At 35.1% G+C, this 18,835-nt stretch overlaps 1 protein-coding gene across 1 annotated transcript in view; it reads left to right on the forward strand.

Moving 5' to 3' along the window:
* LOC112049060 (cell adhesion molecule Dscam2) overlaps positions 1 to 18,835 on the forward strand; it is an 84,823-nt gene that overhangs the window by 33,900 nt on the left and 32,088 nt on the right. Inside the window, exons 6-22 of the mRNA XM_052884263.1 lie at positions 107 to 212; positions 784 to 985; positions 2,267 to 2,486; positions 2,688 to 2,835; positions 2,965 to 3,131; positions 3,213 to 3,303; positions 3,382 to 3,560; positions 3,651 to 3,796; positions 3,898 to 4,033; positions 4,131 to 4,250; positions 4,386 to 4,571; positions 4,898 to 5,042; positions 6,390 to 6,547; positions 6,979 to 7,216; positions 9,810 to 9,949; positions 12,317 to 12,387; positions 14,507 to 14,750. Coding sequence (XP_052740223.1) covers positions 107 to 212; positions 784 to 985; positions 2,267 to 2,486; positions 2,688 to 2,835; positions 2,965 to 3,131; positions 3,213 to 3,303; positions 3,382 to 3,560; positions 3,651 to 3,796; positions 3,898 to 4,033; positions 4,131 to 4,250; positions 4,386 to 4,571; positions 4,898 to 5,042; positions 6,390 to 6,547; positions 6,979 to 7,216; positions 9,810 to 9,949; positions 12,317 to 12,387; positions 14,507 to 14,750 — 2,697 coding nt within the window. The remainder of the gene's footprint in view (positions 1 to 106; positions 213 to 783; positions 986 to 2,266; positions 2,487 to 2,687; positions 2,836 to 2,964; positions 3,132 to 3,212; positions 3,304 to 3,381; positions 3,561 to 3,650; positions 3,797 to 3,897; positions 4,034 to 4,130; positions 4,251 to 4,385; positions 4,572 to 4,897; positions 5,043 to 6,389; positions 6,548 to 6,978; positions 7,217 to 9,809; positions 9,950 to 12,316; positions 12,388 to 14,506; positions 14,751 to 18,835) is intronic.

Below are 18,835 nucleotides of genomic sequence, written 5' to 3' on the forward strand. Positions count from 1 at the left end.
AGGCACCGAATAAATATTTATAATAAAATTGATTAAGAATTTATTTTTCGTAAAATTCTGGTCTAGTTACGCTACGTTTTCACGACATTTTATATTTTTTGACCAGAGAGCAGTTGGCTGGACAACATTGAAGTTAATTCAGTAGAAGCTCGCATGGGGGACACCGTGTTACTTCCGTGTATATTGAGACATGTCAACAAGCACACCATTACGTAAGTCATCCACAAAAGATTTAAATATAGCGTTAATCAAGGTCCTTCTACATAATTCGAGGAGAATGAAAGCACTGTATTTATCTTACCAGCGTTTAAAAACTATAGCAATGTATACCAACACTTTTGTAAGGTCAGCTTTTAATTCTTTTAGATAATGGTGATAGTTAGTCGAAAACTTAAAATGAATTGGTTCCAAAGCGCCTTGGTCTGAGAAGAGCCTGCAACTCAGCTAATTTAGCTAGGGCTATGATTAAGGTGCATTATTGTCAACATTGTCATCAGTCAAAAGGCTATCTAGAGGGCACACACCTCTTTCAACAAGGACTAAGGAGTATTAGTGGATTTTAGGTGCTTAGACCCTAAGTGGCTTCATATCACATTAGTCGGCATAGGGTTGTTGTTACAATTGCTCATATCCATCTGATATACCCACACTCAAAGGTGTTAAGTGGTTCGATTATGGTTGTAAGGGCCATTGACTTTTCTGAAGGAATTCCTATCATATATTCATGCTTATATTTTTCATGGTCGTAATTTCTATAAATGAAATAGTAAATTAAATCATCAGTTGGCAGCGACAGGAAGCGAACGGCGTGTGGGTGTCGACAGGTGAGGGCGTCGTGCGAGGAGGTACACTCGTATTGCCGAGTGTTCGCACGCACCACGCGGTCAGATATGCGTGCTCTCAAGGCACGGAGGCGTCACCCAGGGTTGTCGTCAGGCTGGTTGTATTCGAGCCTTTGACTGTTACTGTGACGCCGAATCCATTGGTAAGGAGTAGTTTATAGTTAGGGATCCGAAGAACATTTTGTACACCCGAGTTTTTTTTTCGTTACTAGTTGGGAGGAGGGTAGTTTATCAAAAGTTGTTACTAACCAAATGTTTTTTTACTGTTGATTAGTTAATTAGCTATCAGAATTAAGATTTTTTGTAAATAAAGAAGTTGATTGAGATGAAACTACATACGAAAGATCAACTTGATAGTAATCAGTTGTAAAAAATGTTCTACGGATCTCGTACTAGTAGAAAATTGTTTTGTGATGATTTTTCATTTGCTATTATCAATTTAGCGAGCAAACTCTGAAATCTTTAATTATTGGCATCAATTAGTAGATATTTTAATGTTTAACGATATATCAGTGATAACGAGAAGACTAAGATAGTAGTGAGTTTAGAAAAGGTTCAAGGCTTACTCTATGCGGTAACATAGTAGTAGTCTAGCTACGTTCGAAAGTTACCTAAAATCTAAGTTAATTTAGATTAAAAACAATTTTTGTTATATCATAGCTAGTAATTGCATTCAAGACCAACAATATTGCATGTTTATAAAGGAAAACATTCCAACTGAGTCAAAGAGATCGACTAAATTTAGTAGAAAAATACAAAATATGTTTTGCTTTGTCACTTTATGCTGTGTGACGTATTTACACGTAAATTTCTTAAAGTGTATCTTTTTACAATTTCTTTTTATCATAATAAAATCACAACTCTATAAAATCAACTTAAGTCTACATTTATCACCCTTTGTTATCGCTTTTATTTTTTAATCAAGGCCATAAGTAATAGCTATAAAATGCGATGAAAAATGAAAGTTAACAAAAAAGTTTTCAAAGTTATACAAAAATTCCTTTAGAGTTAAGAGGAAAGCAGGCCAGAAGTCTGTTAATAAATAATTAATTTTGTAGCCATAACTAAACTTCAGAGAATTAAGTAGAACTTTACGAAATTTCCACATGGAAATATCTGTCTATCTTTATAATATTAGAGTAGAAATCATTCATACTTTAAATAAAATTGTTAATAAAACACACGGCCAAATTTTTCGTTCTTTCTCTTTGTTTTTCCGGAATTACCCAATGGCCCCATGTGAATCTCAAAGGTAGATTAAAAAGTCTAAATGAATAAAATAATATATGTTTTATTAAGATCGGATGTATAGAAAAAGTCTAACCCGACGAAAACAGAATGTCACAGAGTCACTGGCTTTTAGAAATAAATAATGTTTATTTCATATTTTATTCACCGCATTGTAATAAAAGCCATGATTTCAGATGTTAGGGACTGGAGGAAGCGGTCATTTTAATTGTACAATTCACGGTGGAAGAGGTGGAGGGGTCACGTTAAGTTGGCAGCATGAAGGTCGTCCTCTACATTCACCTCAACCTCGCTTAGCTTTGGGACCAGTTAGACCACATCACGTCGGCCTATATCAATGTACAGCTTATGATCATTCTGATTCGGCAGTGTCTGGTGCTGAACTTGTAATAGCTGGTAATACTTTAAACAATATCTAGGTATTAAAATATGTATTACCGTAATTAATTTTACTTTTATCTTAATTTCTTTCTCAGTTTACATTTTAGTGTTATCTGTATATGTTATAGTTACTAGTTTTTAAATAACATTCTTTAATTTCCTTTTTCTTAACTTCTTTTAAATCTTCCTATTCAGTTACGTGAATTTACGTTTTAGACAGACCGCCTAGATTGGTGTCAACGTTTAGTGAAGCAATTACAAGAGTTGGGCAAACTATTGCATTCAGATGTGCAGCTAACGGTGTACCTTCACCTCGCATTATGTGGACTTTGGACGACAGACCATTGCCGTCAGCTCCTGAAAAGTAAGTTCTAAAACTAATATTCAAGGAATATGAAAAAAGCAAAATAGGTAGTGAGCGAATAGTTAGTTATTTAAAAAATAAACATGAATTGTTTCTTATAACAATCATAATTTCTGCAATTAATTACAGATACAGTGTAAATACTAGAGCAGAAACGTTAACTGCTGGTGAAGAAGGAACTATAGTATCAACATTAAGTATTACAATTAGGACTGCTGATGAAGGAGGAAGGTATGGCTGCAATGCAACAAATTCTGGAGGATCACATGCACATCATGCGAGATTGAATGTGTTTGGTAACTATTTAATAAATGAAACAATAACTAAAGTTTCACAAATTATGGAACATAATGAAACAACAATGATTTTTGTTTTAGGTCCACCAAATATTAGATATTTACAACCAATACATGTAAAGACTGATACAGATGTGAATTTACATTGTCCTTATTCAGGATATCCTATAAAGTAAGCCGATTTTGCAAATTAATAATGTCTTATCTCAATCAAACAAAATGTTTTAATGTTATAACTTATTATTTTAAGAGAAGTAGTGTGGCGACGTGAGGACGGTTCTCTTGTAGAATCCCCAATTGAAACTAGTGATGAAAGAGGAATACTACGACTCTCTTCAATAAGAAGTTCAATTGCTGGAACTTATACATGTGAAGTCAGAGCAGAAAGTGGCGAACTAGCTCGAAGAACAGTAAGAGTGGAAGTTCATAGTAAGCAAGAATTTCCATAATGCCAATATATTTTATAATTCATTTTGAATAATATTATTGTGGTTTATTTAAAAATGTTATTTTTTCCAGAACCTCCAAAAATAGCACCATTTCAATTTCCCGAAGAGCTAGAAGTGGGAGGTAGTACACAAGCAACCTGTAGCTTGGTTTCTGGAGACAAACCTATACAATTTTCATGGTTAAAAGACAATTTACCAATCCCTTCAACTTTAAAGGTAAATTAAAACTTATACTGAACTGTACTAGTTATTTGATTATTGATATATATAATGTCTATTTGAAATAAGGTCAGCATTAAATTAAACTGTAATTCCAGGTAGAGCAGAAAAATATGGATTTTTTCACCATCCTGGTAATTCAAGATCTAAACTCGATGCACAGCGGAGAATATTCTTGTAAAGCAACAAATGATTTTGGTACTGTCACCCATAGTGCATCACTAACTGTAAAAGGTACCTATTTATTTTCATTCAGAAATTATTCTGATTCGTAAATTTATTTTTTTGATGAGATGGATAGAATAATAAATAAAGTAGTCTCTCCGTACAGAACCTCCAACTTGGGTATGGCGGCCACAAAATACTTCAGTCTCCGCCGGTGCAGCAGTATTACTACCTTGTTCAGCTAAAGGACAACCAATGCCGAGAATATCTTGGGAGTTTTCATCAGGTCAGCTTTGAAATTTATGTTGATTCTGATTGGTATAGATATTATTATAAATGATCATCACTGACTAACATTTCAATATCAAGAATAAGATATCACAACTCAATTTCTTAGACTAATAATGTAATATTTTTTTAGAAGGAGAAAATTGGCGTCACATTCTTTGGGGTCAATCAGATTCTGCGGATGCCAGTGAAGGATCGATCCTATCTGATGGCACAGTTTGGTTGAGAGCAGCTACACCAGAACATGAGGGCTGGTACCGATGCACTGCGCGCGTTCAACATTCATTTCTTCATCATTCCTTTTACCTGGATGTCCGAGGTATAACTGATTATTGTATAGTTTCATCCATAAACAATTATTATTCGATTGCCTTAACTTCCTAACTTTATCCATATTTATTTAATTTTTATTCTTTCTTTAAGTTCTTTTAATTCTCGAAGTTGCGTTGATCTTATTACTTTTTTGATATTTCATTACTCACTGCGCGTTATTCTTTGTTAATTCATTAGATACTTTTTAATATAACTATTTTGACTGTTTGCTAAGATAAGTTCTTCCATTTTATTCTATTCCATCTTTAAGTTTTCTTTTTCTTTTTCGTTTTTTTTTTTGTTTATCGTTGAATTATCATTGAATTTCTTCAGAACCTCCAAAACTTACGAGAGGAGGGAGTGCTGGTGAGACACGTTGGGTAGTTCGAGGATCAACGGCGCGTCTTACTTGCACCGTGCGCGGCGAACCAGAGATTCATGTACACTGGACTCATGATTCACGGCCATTAGCTTTGCAGTAAGTTTTGAATTAAGTTTTTTTTGACCATGTATATTGTAAGTATTTGTATTAATTTGACCAATTATATTTTATATTTATGAAGTGAGTTAAATATTTACGATAATGTAGGTAAATATTTTTCGTCTTATTCTTTCTGATACTAAAATTAAAGTAAAGTTTAGCTAACAAGGCTTTAACTTTTAAATATCAAACAAACTCTTTTTAAATGTCAATTTTGACTATTTCTTAAGACTCTACCATCTGTTCGACAGGACAGAGTTTTAGACAAGTTTAGCTGAGAAAAGCCGTAAATAGTCATGTGTTTCGCATTGGTACATAACTCAACAGGCTTAATTATTTATCATCTAAGCTTATAACGTTTATTTAGATAAATTAAACTTTCTGGCTTTAGCATAACTCGCACGTATCTCTGTTTCTGTTTAAACGATTCGGTATTACAAAACATTATTGTGTATTTGTACTTGATAATACGGAATTATTTATTAAAGACCGTGGCAGAATATCTGGCTTAACATGTCGAGGCTGTCGGGTCAACTGATATGGGCTAATTCGTTGGTAATCTGATGTATCCTGGTTTATGTGTGCTCTGTAAAATTGTCGCTGGTCTGCCGTTGCGTGGTTTACTATCAATGGTTTACTCTGGGATTTAGGTGTATTTTGTTAATCGCTTATGTATCCAAATGTTCGTAAATGCATTTCACTGAATATTTTTTATCTTTCTTATTTATATTATTAACTAGCGGACGCACGCGTATTCGTCCACGTAAAATTTAGTTTTTCATCCCGCGGGAATTGTGGATTTTTCCGAAATAAAAAGTGCTCTATATATTGTCAATAAACTCAAATCTACAAGTGAAATTCTCGTTAAAATCGATTCAGCCGTTTCAGAGATTAGTTTAGACAAACAGACTGATAATTTTTTTTTTAAAGTTTGTTTGTGTATTAATATCGTGTAAATACTCGTAACTATAAGAAAACACAGATTTTTGAAATCACAGACAGACACGTCAATTTTATTTATATAAAGCGATGAAAAGAAAAATAGAAAAACTTGAAAAACAAATTTTCGTCTCATTGTTTATTCGCAAAGATCTCCGGAAATAACGCTTATTCATGTGGTTAGATTAGGTGAAGTCAAAACAAGGTGATTTTATGCTCTCTTTTCTCTATCTTATATGGTTTTAGTCCAAGTAATCAAAGCATTAGATATCACAATAGTTGTAAGCCATAGTAAAGTGTGGTACAGAGTTAAATCTAGCTATTCTATTATTTATTTAACACCTAACCTGACCTAGATAATGTTATGTTAGAAAACTTTGTAAAATTTTCAACATTTTCTCTCAGCGGTTCGGGTGGAGTGGAAATGAGAGATTTAGGCAATGGGGCCATGACATCCGAGATAACAATAACACACGCCGGCCCCGAACATGCAGGCGACTATCGGTGTATGGCCAGGAACCTTTATGGCACTGACGAGTTGTTGTTCCGGCTATACGTCAAAGGTAAAAGGCATTTATCATTTTCATTAACAAGATAAACGAGATTGTCATAACAACAAAGATAGGATCTCTACTGGTTAGTATTGATACGCCGAAGTTTTTACCAAGAACAACACTATTAGTAATTGTGATATTATAAAACTAAGTACATTTCCTTTATTATTTTTATGATATGTAGTTAATATAATAATAGTAGTACCTATAAGCAATTTTGAATTATTGTAAAAGCAACTAATTATAGATGATAATAAATAAATAGAGTATTATAGCGTTTGGAAATTAAAGAATATTGTTGATAAGAGGAACATACGCGTACGAGGAACAACATAAAGTTGAAGTAAAATGGTAGACTCAAGACATGTTGAAACGAAAACCAATTCGGATTACTTAGGTCAAGGACCTAGGAGTTAATCATCTTTTATTTATTTAAACAGAACGACCAAGCACACCAGAAGAAGTGAGAATATCGGAAGTGTGGTCACGAAAAGCGCGAGTAACATGGAGACTGGCTCGAGGCGCTTTTGTCTCGCACTACTCGCTACAATATCGCACACTTACACACGACCTCACCAACGCTCCGCTCAACGCCCCGCTGCCCGCTCTGCTTGACACTTGGGACTCACCTGAAGTGCTAAACATTACACTCGCTAACTCGGATTTACTACATGTCGCGTAAGTACATTTTTAATCTTTACATTACATTATATTTAGTACATTGAATCCTTAACCTCTGTGTAAAAATTTTTTTTCGACTTGTTTTTCTGAATTGTTATAATCATATTTTTCATATTAATATATAAATGCGTAAGTTCGAAAACCGACGTATAAAGGTGAAATTTGGCAGGGAGGTAGTTAAGAGTTAGTAGACATCCGCTTAGAATGGATTTTGCAAAAGGGCTGGATTAAAGAGGTTTATGGGAGGACGAAGTCGCGGGCGTCACCTAGTTTCTTATAAAAGGGACTCAGCTTAAAACTAAGCTGAGTTCGATATCCCTCTTTTATATATAGTATCGCTGTAAAAATGGAGTAACTTCTCCCGTTCTCCCAACAACATTTCCCTGCACAGCTCTGCTCCTATTAATCGTAGCGTAATGAAAAGTATACTATAACCTGCCCAGGAGTATGAAGAATAATTGTACCAAGTTTGATTAAAATCCGTCGAGTAGTTTTTGTTTCTATAACGAACATACAGACAGACAGACAAAAATTTTACTGATTGCATTTTTGACATCAGTATTGATCACTAATCACCCCCTGATAGTTATTTTGGAAATATATGTACAGAATTGACCTCTCTACAAATTTGTTATACTCGTATGTATATAGATGTTAGTATGTATGAATTAAAATTACTGCAAAGTTCGTTCAACTTGGCATAAACAATGGCGTGAACCAGAACGAAGTAGTTCCAGATTTAGTAAAGTTCTAAATATCTTAAAGCTTACGCTGGCTACTTTAAGTACTTTAACATTACGAATTCAGTCTAAAGTACATTAAAACTTGGAACTCACTTTCAGAATGTATTAGTAAATGCGGAAAATTATATTTATAACACCTTTAGGGGAGTGTAAATTAGTCACTCTTAAATTACACCACTTAGCGGTTCGCTCGAGTTAAAAAGGACTCGAGTAAACTATAAAGTGCTTAACATCACTTAGCTAAGATCAAATGGCACCACGCCACGATAATTTTGAAGTGGTTGATGAATATGAAATGTGTGTGTATATGGGTTTTTATGGATGTTTCTTAACATTCTCGTATCTTTTATTATCATCACTTATGGATATACTTTATATCTATGTGGTATTTAGATAATAAACTAGCGGATGCCTGCGCCTTCGTCCGCGTGGAATTTAGTTTTACACAAATCCCTCGGGAACAATGGATTTTTCCGGGATAAAAAGTAGCCTATGTGTTAATATTGGCCATATTCAATATCATCATCATTTTCAACCCATATTTGGCTCACTGCCGAGCTCGAGTCTCCTCTCAGAATGAGAGGGGTTAGGCCAATAATCTAGCGACGACGCTGGCCCGATGCGGTTTGGCAGACTTCACACACGCAGATAATTAAGAAAATTCTCTGCTATGCAAGTATCCTCACGATATTTTTCCATCACCGTTTGAGACACGTGATATTTAATTTCTTAAAATGCACACAACTGAAATGTTGCAGGTGCATACCCCGGACCGGATTCGATTGCCTCCGGAATCGGAGGCAGAGGTCATATACACTGGGCATATATTTAAAAAAACACTTGAACACGTGCTGTGAACGTAACATAGCATCTCTAAGCTTTCTAAAGTGCTACCCCATAGCTTACTCTGAGAGCTCTACGTCGCCGCCTTAGACGTTTGTTAAGGTTTATGAATAGGAAAAGCTCTTTTAAATTCCATTCCGGGAGCATTTGTGAACGTACAGGTCGCCTCGTTTCGTGTATAATAAGCTTTAAGTCGTTTTCGTATGAAAAGTTCTGAATCACGTATTCGTATTTCATTTATTTGTTACGTAATTAGGTTATGCTTTATATTCCATATTTTTAATGAAATTAGGGCATGGTATTATTTTTTAGAGGCTACCTACGGTCCATTCGTCTTAAGATCGATGTATATACATAATAAATTATTTATTTTGCTATCATCCTGAGGATGCTCTGGTTTCGGGGGAAACGTACGTATAGAGTATTTTGTCGGTTCTGGGTGACGTTGTCGCGTAGGTTTATCGGCTTTTCGCGGACGATAGCAAAATAAATAAATTATTATATATTCATGATGAATTTCCGCAAAGTAACGCCTGCTTCTATCCAATATTTAAGATCGATGTGTTTGAAAGTCGTTGAATAAGGCCTGTTTACAGCAGTGGACGTCCAGCGCCTATAATGGTGAAGATGATGATAGTGTTATGTGTTGATAATAATATTTGTTTCGTCAAACAAAAGACAATAACTTTAAAAATATATACATTTAATCCTGTACCACGTACTAAAACATGCCTACGGCCTTACTATACAGCCAATACACAATGTATTTATAAACTAAAGTAAAACTAATATAGTTTATAGTGGGTACAGTTTAGAAAGGGGTGTGGATTTTTATCCTTTCCTTAACAAGTTAGCCCGCTTCCATCTTAGATTACATTATAACTTACCATCAGGTGAGATAGTCAAAGGCTAACTTGTAAAGAATAAAAAAAAAGTACTTTACTAAAAGTAAGTAAAGAAGGACAGTAATATAAAAGAGTGTTTATATCTGGGAACTGACTCAGGACGGAAGGACCCAGCCGGGCTGGCGCGTCTGTGGCCGGCTTATCCCCTGACACGCGATACGTGCTCCGCCTGGCCGCCTACAACGACGTCGGCGCCTCGCCCTACACGCCGCCGCTGCACTTCACTACGAGGGAGGAAGGTGAGATATAGAAAAGAGAAATAATTTTAGACAGTACATATAATACTTTGACTATTTAGACTATGGCCAACTCAACAGTGAGCCGAATATGGGTTGATAATGATGAATACAAGTTCAAAGAAGTCCTCACGGAAGTAAGTGCGTATATGCAATTATGCATTTATAATAAAGCCTTTCTTGATGAATACTGTTTACCAACAAATAAATACGTTAGAAATGAAGGTAGAAAACGCATGTCATTTCATAACTTATTTATTTTTAAATTTGGTCTAATTTATTTATAAAAATGTTATATAAAATATATTAACAATATATAATTGTTCTAAGCTTATTAATAAAATGTATTTTCATTAATTTGAGAACAAGTTAATTATAGGTGTGAAATGACTAGTGATTTATACCCTCATTTTTAATTAGTTTGTTGGTAAACAGTACTCATCAAGGAAGACTGTAGTATATATGTAAAGTGCACGTTGTTACATATTGTAGGTGTACAATATAAGTAGTGATATGAGTAGTATACAAAAATGCCTACAATATTGCGAGAAACTGATTAACTTCGTTAGCGTGAAATTCAGGTTTTCATAAATGCCACGGGAGCTATAGATTTTTTTGGAATAAAAGGTAGACTATAATATGTTGCTCTATCTTCCAGTTAAAGTCACATTTAAATCGGTGCAGCTGTTCAATAGATTACCCCGGTCATACAGACAAACGGACAAATATTTTAAACAAGCTTGATTGTGTTTTATTATCGTGTTAATATAAGCTCTTGGGAAAGCACAGTTGATTTGAAGCAAATAATACAAAAATGCCTACAATATTGCGTATTGATTTATGTAAACATGGAATGCATGAAATATGTGAACACATTGCAAAATTGAATTAAAGCGGAAACGGCATGCATAAACAAGGCATAAACTATCTGAATAATGAGCGATAGGATAATGAATGAAAAATCTCTGCACGTTTAATATTCAATACAAATTTACTGGTCACGTATTTTATTATATTACATATTCGTATTTTTAAATAGATTTAAGGAAGCACTGCTGTGATGAAATTTGTCCTATAAATACCTACCTAAAATATGACTTTGTTTTGGGTACCGTGCCAATGGTGAACAATTTGTAGATGATTTGATGATCTCTGAACTCTTATTTTTTTGTAAACAAGTTTCTTTACTAAGAATTAACTGTTAATTTTTTTGACGTGTCAACGTCTTATAATTCGATGAAGCCAGATGCAATCTCGAAAAAAGATGACGTCATGCGTCGTTCTCTCGCTCTAGGGTTGCCAACTTTTTTTTACAAGAAGTAAAGTATATCTCGCTCTTTCTTTTGAAAAATGCAACCATTCCATCAGTATTTTCTGACGTTGCCATTTTTTTTTAAACAAGTTTCTTAGTTTACAAAAAATGAAAGAGTTCAGCAATTATCAAAAGGGGAAAACATATTGTGTATGGGCTAATTTTATTCATTGACAAAGGAGACAATCATGTTACAAAAGAAAAGACGGTAAATCGTATTTTTTAACAAATCAAAATCACCAAAAATAATAATATTAAATTTTATTATTTTTCCATTTTTAGTGTAAAATTTCATCTCAAACGAATACATCAGCATGAGTAGTAGGTAGTGGTGTCCTATATAAATCTTTAGCTTCAACTTAATGAGCTATTCTTTTTGTACGAACTGAAAATTTTGGCAATATTGAACCGTATGAAGAAATTTCTAAACGTAGCTACTGTAAACCGATGATGAGTTCCCTTAACTGTCCGTCATCTTCATTAGTAGACCCCTAATGACAGTCACAACTCATCTTGGTACAAAATTCTCAGCAATACAAATTAATCAAGCCCAAACACCAGGTAGCTACCGTAAACTGTTAAGAGGCTCCCTTAATTGACTTTGTTCTACATCATCAGACCCCTAATGACAGACACAACCCATCTAAGTAGAAAGTTCTCAGCAATACGAATTAATCAAGGCCAAACACAAGGTAGTTACTGTAATCTGTTAAGGAGTTCCCTTAATCGTCCTTGGTCTTCATCACCAAACCCCTAATGACAGTCACGACCTATCTATTGGGAAAGCTCCTTCCTTCCTTGCTCATATCTTTATTATGCAACTGTCAATCAAACTAAAATTAAACCAATTTAAAACTGATATTATTATTTAATAAATGACACTATTTTGTAAGGGTTCATACATAAACTTTGGGCCCAGTAATGTATGAAAAATGGTCAGTCTCCTTTAGTCTCCAAATTTCTATGTTACGCAAGAATTTAGAGTAAACTTTGGTGACGTCATCGTGTATCTAGTTTTAATTACGCGGTAGTGTAATAAAGTCCTTTGTTTACCCAAGCGCCCGGCGGAGTGCCCCGTGACATCACAGTGCGCGCACTCCGAGCTCGAGAACTGCAAGTTACTTGGCAGGTGAGAGTTGAGACCGCGTCCGGTTGTTTTGTTTGTACAACACTATAGGGTTCACGTATGTACCTGTGTCTAAGCTGTGGACTTTGTTGAGAACTATGTTTACATACTGTTGTGTTGTGCACACCTTTGGAATGTTTATTCATATGCTTCTATATAGCGTGGCAACCGAAACAAGAAATTTTGTAACGAAAATAAACCTAACACCCGTACATCAAGATATCACATTTTAACGTTATCATATCGACTTAACTGGACATGTGGTGTGAGGCTGTGGCAAACTTATTAAACTAGAGATTCCAGCTCGCAAAGACATTTTTTTTTTTAATTTATTATTTTTCATTTATTTAATAAAATAAAAAAAACTGTTTTGCTTATCGGTCACCACGCTACGGCTTTTCTTGATAAATAATATTTAGTAAATAAATTAGAAATGAAGTAGAAAATGCATGTAATTTCATAACTTATTTATTTTAAATGATGTATAGTTTGTTAATTAAATGTCATGTCAATGGGACCAAACGGAGGGTATACCCTTTAAAACAAAAAAAGAATTTTTTAAATCGGTCCGGGCGTCTTTGAGTAATCGGTGTACATACATAAAAAAATATATACCGATCAAATTGAGAACCTACTCCTTTTTGAAGTCGGTTAAAATACTAGCCTTAGATTAAATCTAACTATAATTTTAAATACTTTCCAATAATATATTAGGATAATCAGACAAATCGGATTTGTCTGAGTATTTGACGACCTCCGTGGCGCAGTGGTATGCGCGGTGGATTTACAAGACGGAGGTCCTGGGTTCGATCCCCGGCTGGGCCGATTGAGGTTTTCTTAATTGGTCCAGGTCTGGCTGGTGGGAGGCTTAGGCCGTGGCTAGTTACCACCCTACCGACAAAGACGTACCGCCAAGCGATTTAGCGTTCCGGTACGATGTCGTGTAGAAACCGAAAGGACTGTGGATTTTCACCCTCCTCCTAACAAGTTAGCCCGTTTCCATCTTAGATTGCATCATCACTTACTATCAGGTGAGATTGTAGTCAAGGGCTAACTTGTAAAGAATAAAAAAAAAGTCCTACAATACTAACGTAGCGATTTATCGGCTTACGTAGTTACTAACGTTGATAGAAATACAAATGGATACAACTATACTACAGCCTTTCTTGATGAGTACTGTTTACCAACAAACAAATTAGAAACGAGGATATAAATCAGTAGTCATTTCACACCTAATAATAATTATAATTAACTTGTCCATAAATTAATGAAAATAAATATAATGATTCTTAAGCTTAGAACAATTAGATATGGTTAATATATTTTAGATAACATTTTATAAACAAACCATGCATAATTTTCAATAAATAAGTTATGAAATTACATGCTTTTTCTACCGTCATTTCTAATTTTGTTGGTAAACAGTATTATCAAGAAAGGCTGTAGTTGCATAGATTTTTAACATTATATTCTTTAATGAAGAACCGTCATTCAAAACGAGAAAATAGTCCAAATTAACACTTTAAAAACTAAGTATTCTGTACAGTGAGTAAAGTTGAATGTGGAGTGATTTTTTTGAAACTCTTGTTATTACTCCTTTCACTGCAGAGTTTTCTACTTTTAATTAAAATAGTTTTACGGGTATGAAGATTATTTTTAGAGAAAACAGAGGAACGACGTAGTTTGAGTCTTTACTTAATATAAAATCCTCTCATAAAAGTTGTGAAAAAGTATCCGGTACCTTTCCATTTTGTCTAAGATTCCGTTTTTCAACGAATTTCTCGAATTGAGTTTTTTGATTTTGAATTTGTAATCTACCACTAAATATTCAGGTTTTAAACGATGTTTTTCTTCACCAGTAACTTCTAAATTAACTCTAACTTTGTAATAAAAAGTCAAATTGTTAATTACTTTAATTTAATGATTAAGGGTGACCGCTCACTGACAATTTTTAGTTGGCCGATAGTTGGACGACTATTTAATTGTACGTGATTTAGTTGGACAAATGTGCGGGCTATACATCGCTATACCTGTTCTATAATCGGCCGATTAAGTCGGCCAACTAAAAGTTGTAAGTGACCGGGGGTCTTAGTAAGTTATTTACTTTATGAATTTTTAACAGCCTCCTCCTAGAGAGACATGGCACGGTACTCTCCTAGGGTACACCATTCGTTGGTGGGAAGCCTCCGAAGAAGGGAAGGGCGCTACTGAAGCTGGGTCTGAAAGTGGGGCCAGCTCTGACGCCACAACCACGACCTTACGGGGCCTGAAGGCGGCCACTCGATATGGAGTCACTGTTAGAACATACAATGCTGCTGGTACTGGGCCCCTGTCACCGCCGCATTACCGACATACTTTGGAATCACGTGAGTAATACATGTTGTAAGAGCGATGCTTCATTAACGCGTTGCGTTACGTTGCGACGTCGCAGCGTTGACACTGCGTCAATTTTTTATCTTGTAAAGGTTTGCACTTGACTACAATCATGCTTGATGGCGAGCCTTGCCTTGAAGTTGCTCAAATTGTACGAATCAGGAAACAAATGGCCACACTAAAGCGTAGTAATAATAAAATATTCATCATCATCATCATCATCATATCAACCGATGGACGTCCACTGCAGGACATAGGCCTTTTGTAGGGACTTCCAAACATCACGATACTGAGCCACCTACATCCAGCGAATCCCTGCGACTCGCTTGATGTCGTCAGTCCACCTGGTGGGGGGTCGGCCAACACTGCGCTTACTAGTGCGGGGTCGCCATACCAGCACTTTGGGACCCCAACGTCCATCGGCTCTTCTTACTATATGCCCCACCCATTTCCACTTCAGCTGAGCTATGTCGGTGACTTTGGTTCTTCTGCGGATCCGCTGTGTGACTCTAAGCCTTCTTATGAGGCCCATAGTTAGCGACCAAGTCTCCAATAAAATATTACCAGATTATATTAAAAGTCCAAAAAAATTAAAAGCGCCTAGGGACAAATTATTTATTTATGGGTATACTGGTCCAAATTAGTAGTGATATTTATAGCAAGTCTGACAAACTATGAACGAGGCGAACCGTGGTGGTAGCGTTTTCCTTCCAAGCCATCTACCATACTAACACATATTATATTATACCCCCTGAAAATTATACGACAAATCGTCATTACGGTTTCATCTTTCTTTGTTCTGCAATGAAACGTTTTTGAAGTTGTAATATTTTTTATTTTGAAAATGAAATTTTATACAGCAATCCACGCCACCAATCTACGCCTTGCAAAATCACATAATCGCAAAAATCTCCCTTTTTTATTACATTTTAAAGTCTTTTTAAAACAGGGCTCTTACACAATTTGACCTAATTCCAACTTCTTATTTTTACCTATTTGAACCTTCAACAAAGTAATTGACATTCCAGAAATGCATACGATGTTCCTTGTTTCCTCTTTTGTAATACGAGAGTTGGTTGAATAAATTCGCCCTGGAAATTCTTTTATCGGAAATTTAACATTACTTTATTCGTTTTTACTCGTTCAAGTTTCCCTGAAAAAGAACAATTAAAAAAATGTTTGTTTGTTTTGTTTTTGTACGTTTCTCTTATGTTGCTTCTCTATCTCTTATGAACATCATACACATTTTAGTGGACTCAAAAGTGATTACAAAAATAAGAAAGCTAATGTCGAACAAAGGTGTCACAACATTTGTCAGGATAACTTAATTAACAAATCAAACTAAGACCCTAGAATGGCAGAGAATGACTTTGAGTGAAGTCACGCACTTGTGAACTTTTTGTGTAGGGTTAAAGGCGCCTTAAGACTGTTAAAGACTGTTGACAAACACTCGCCTTTTCCACTCAAGTCACTCTCCCCGCCAAATGATTTAGGAGTCCAGTATGATGAAATGGGTATGGATTTTCATTCGACTCGTAACAAGTTGACCCGTTTCCATCTCAGATAACATCATCACTTACCATCAGGTGAGATTGTAGTCAAGGGCTAATTTATAGAAGATAAAAAAGAAGGTCAAGGGTAGTCGCTGGATGCAGGCGGCTTAAGACCGTGCTGTTTGAAAGTCTTAAACAGAAGCTGGAATAGAGGATCATTAGCTAGCAATGACGACAATGGTGGTTGACACTGAAAGCTTCCATGCAGACAAAGTCACGGGTTTCAGCTACTTTTGAACAATACAGTAAACACGAGTACCTACTGTTACGTTAATGTTTCGTATTCTGTCCCTAAAAAGTTAAACAAACTTTTAATGGCAACGGAAAAATAACGACTTCACGAAACAAGCCTCATTTGAATATGTAAATATGAAGAACGAGTATGTACTTTAGAAGTCCAATAAAGTAACTTCTCAGGCACTCCTGGGTTTGTGCCGTCTATGTGAATATATTCAACGTTTGTCCCAAAATGGCCATCATAAATTCCCCCATCAGAATGCAAAATGGCTTAATTGAACCGTGGCCTGCGATCCAGGTCAAACGGATCGGAACAAATTGATAGCACTTTTATGCGATTTTAACTGACTTTTTTATTGTTATTTTACTTTCGGGAATACAAAGCCTAAAATGTTAGTGATTCAACTACATTGAGTGGTTGTTCATGGCCCGAGGTTACGCAATTAGTGAGTGTAGCTTTTAAAAATATATATTTTATTGTATAAAAATCGTAAAAATATATTTTATGTTCAAACTATTTGAAATTAAATATAAGATTTCATATGGAATAAAAACAGATACACAGTAGACAACAATTTTTAGTAGAAGTATAAATTTTCGTTCGTTATCAACCCATATTCGGCTCACTGCTGAGCTCGAGTCGCCTCTCAGATTGAGAGGGGTTAGGCCAGTAGTCCACTACGCTGGCCCAAAGCGGATTGGCAGACTTTACACACGCAGAGAATTAAGAAAATTCTCTGGTATGCAGGTTTCCTCACGATGTTTTTCCTTCACCGTTAGAGACATATTTAAATTCTTAAAATGCACACAACTGAAAAGTTTGAGATGCATGACCCGGATCGGATTCGAACCTTCTGATATCGGAGGCAGAGGTCATTTTTAAATAATATGGTATAAATTTTATGAAGATGCTATATGTACTAAATTCCAGTAACATATATTCATTTCATGTATTTCATTTGATATCTACCTTATTAATCTAATTGTAAACCGCAGACATTTAACATCCTAAAAGATTTAAGTTTACAGTATTTATAAGTTATCTTTAGATACACTATGTGTATTTCAAGTTACCTTTGAATTATTTAAACAAACTTCATTTTATGTCTCCGAATTATATCATTAGTAGGATTTTTGCGTTTGCAAACTGTACAAACACTGTGGAAAATTCTTCAACTTTTCCTGTTAAAAATTTAACTACTCCGCGCAAAACCTCTCCTGCCAAACACTAAGCTTCGGCAGTCTGTGCATTTTAAAAGAAGTTAGCGAAATGTTCCATTTAATTACTTTGTAACGTACAATTCTCTACCGTACTTACTAAAAGTTCGCCAAAGCAATAACTACTGCAGTTGGTGCCGTTCTTAACTCTTTTATTCGTATTTTTGTATAAAAGAGTCCGCTGTAAATTTTTTATGTCAATGACCTCGGCCGAAATAACAAGAACCTTGCAAATTGTGCTCGACATAATGTCCAAGGTTTTCGCGGAGTTCAAAATGACAGCATTTAAAATGTAGTACAATGTTTTGCGTTTTATCATAGACGAAATTGTATATTTTTTTTTACTTTCGTAACTATCCATTAGTATAATTAAAAGTATTTCGGAACAACATTTTAAAGTTTTATTCGGTCTTTTTTTTTCTAAAACTACGAGTATAAATTGTTACGCTTAAATCTACTAAGTCTAATTCTACATTTAGACTTACATTTTACATTACTTTACTACGTCTCCATTTGATAGTATCTAAGTAATGGTGCAGTATATACGACGAGAATAGATAGAAATCAGCTTTAGATTTTAAGCTTGCGGTTTTAAGCACTTTTCATTTATTTTGTACTAGCTGACGTCGCGCGGTTTTACCCGCGTGGTTCTCGTTCCCGTAAGAGTACGGAGATAATATATAATTTATAGCTTTCCTTGATAAATGGGCTATCTAACACTGAAAGAATTTTTCAAATCGGACCAGTAGTTCCTGAGATTAGCGCGTTCAATCAAACAAACAAACAAACTCTTCAGCTTTTTAAATTTATTTTGTATGTAAAAAAATAATGTAATTTAACCGAATAAACGAAAGACCTTGACTTATAAATGAGGAATAAAGTAATAGCCCAGTTGACCTCGGTCTCCGATTCCGGAAGGTGTGGTTTCGTATCTGGTCAGGATGCACCAACTTTTCAGTTGCGTGCTTTTTAAGAAATTAAATATCACGTGTCTCAAACGGTCAAAGGAAAACATCCAGAGGAAACCTGCATACCTGAGTGGTTACGCCAGCGTTTATATCCTTATATTC

Source organism: Bicyclus anynana, chromosome 11 (assembly GCF_947172395.1).
Source record: "Bicyclus anynana chromosome 11, ilBicAnyn1.1, whole genome shotgun sequence".
In the NCBI taxonomy this organism is placed as follows: Eukaryota; Metazoa; Arthropoda; class Insecta; order Lepidoptera; family Nymphalidae; genus Bicyclus; species Bicyclus anynana.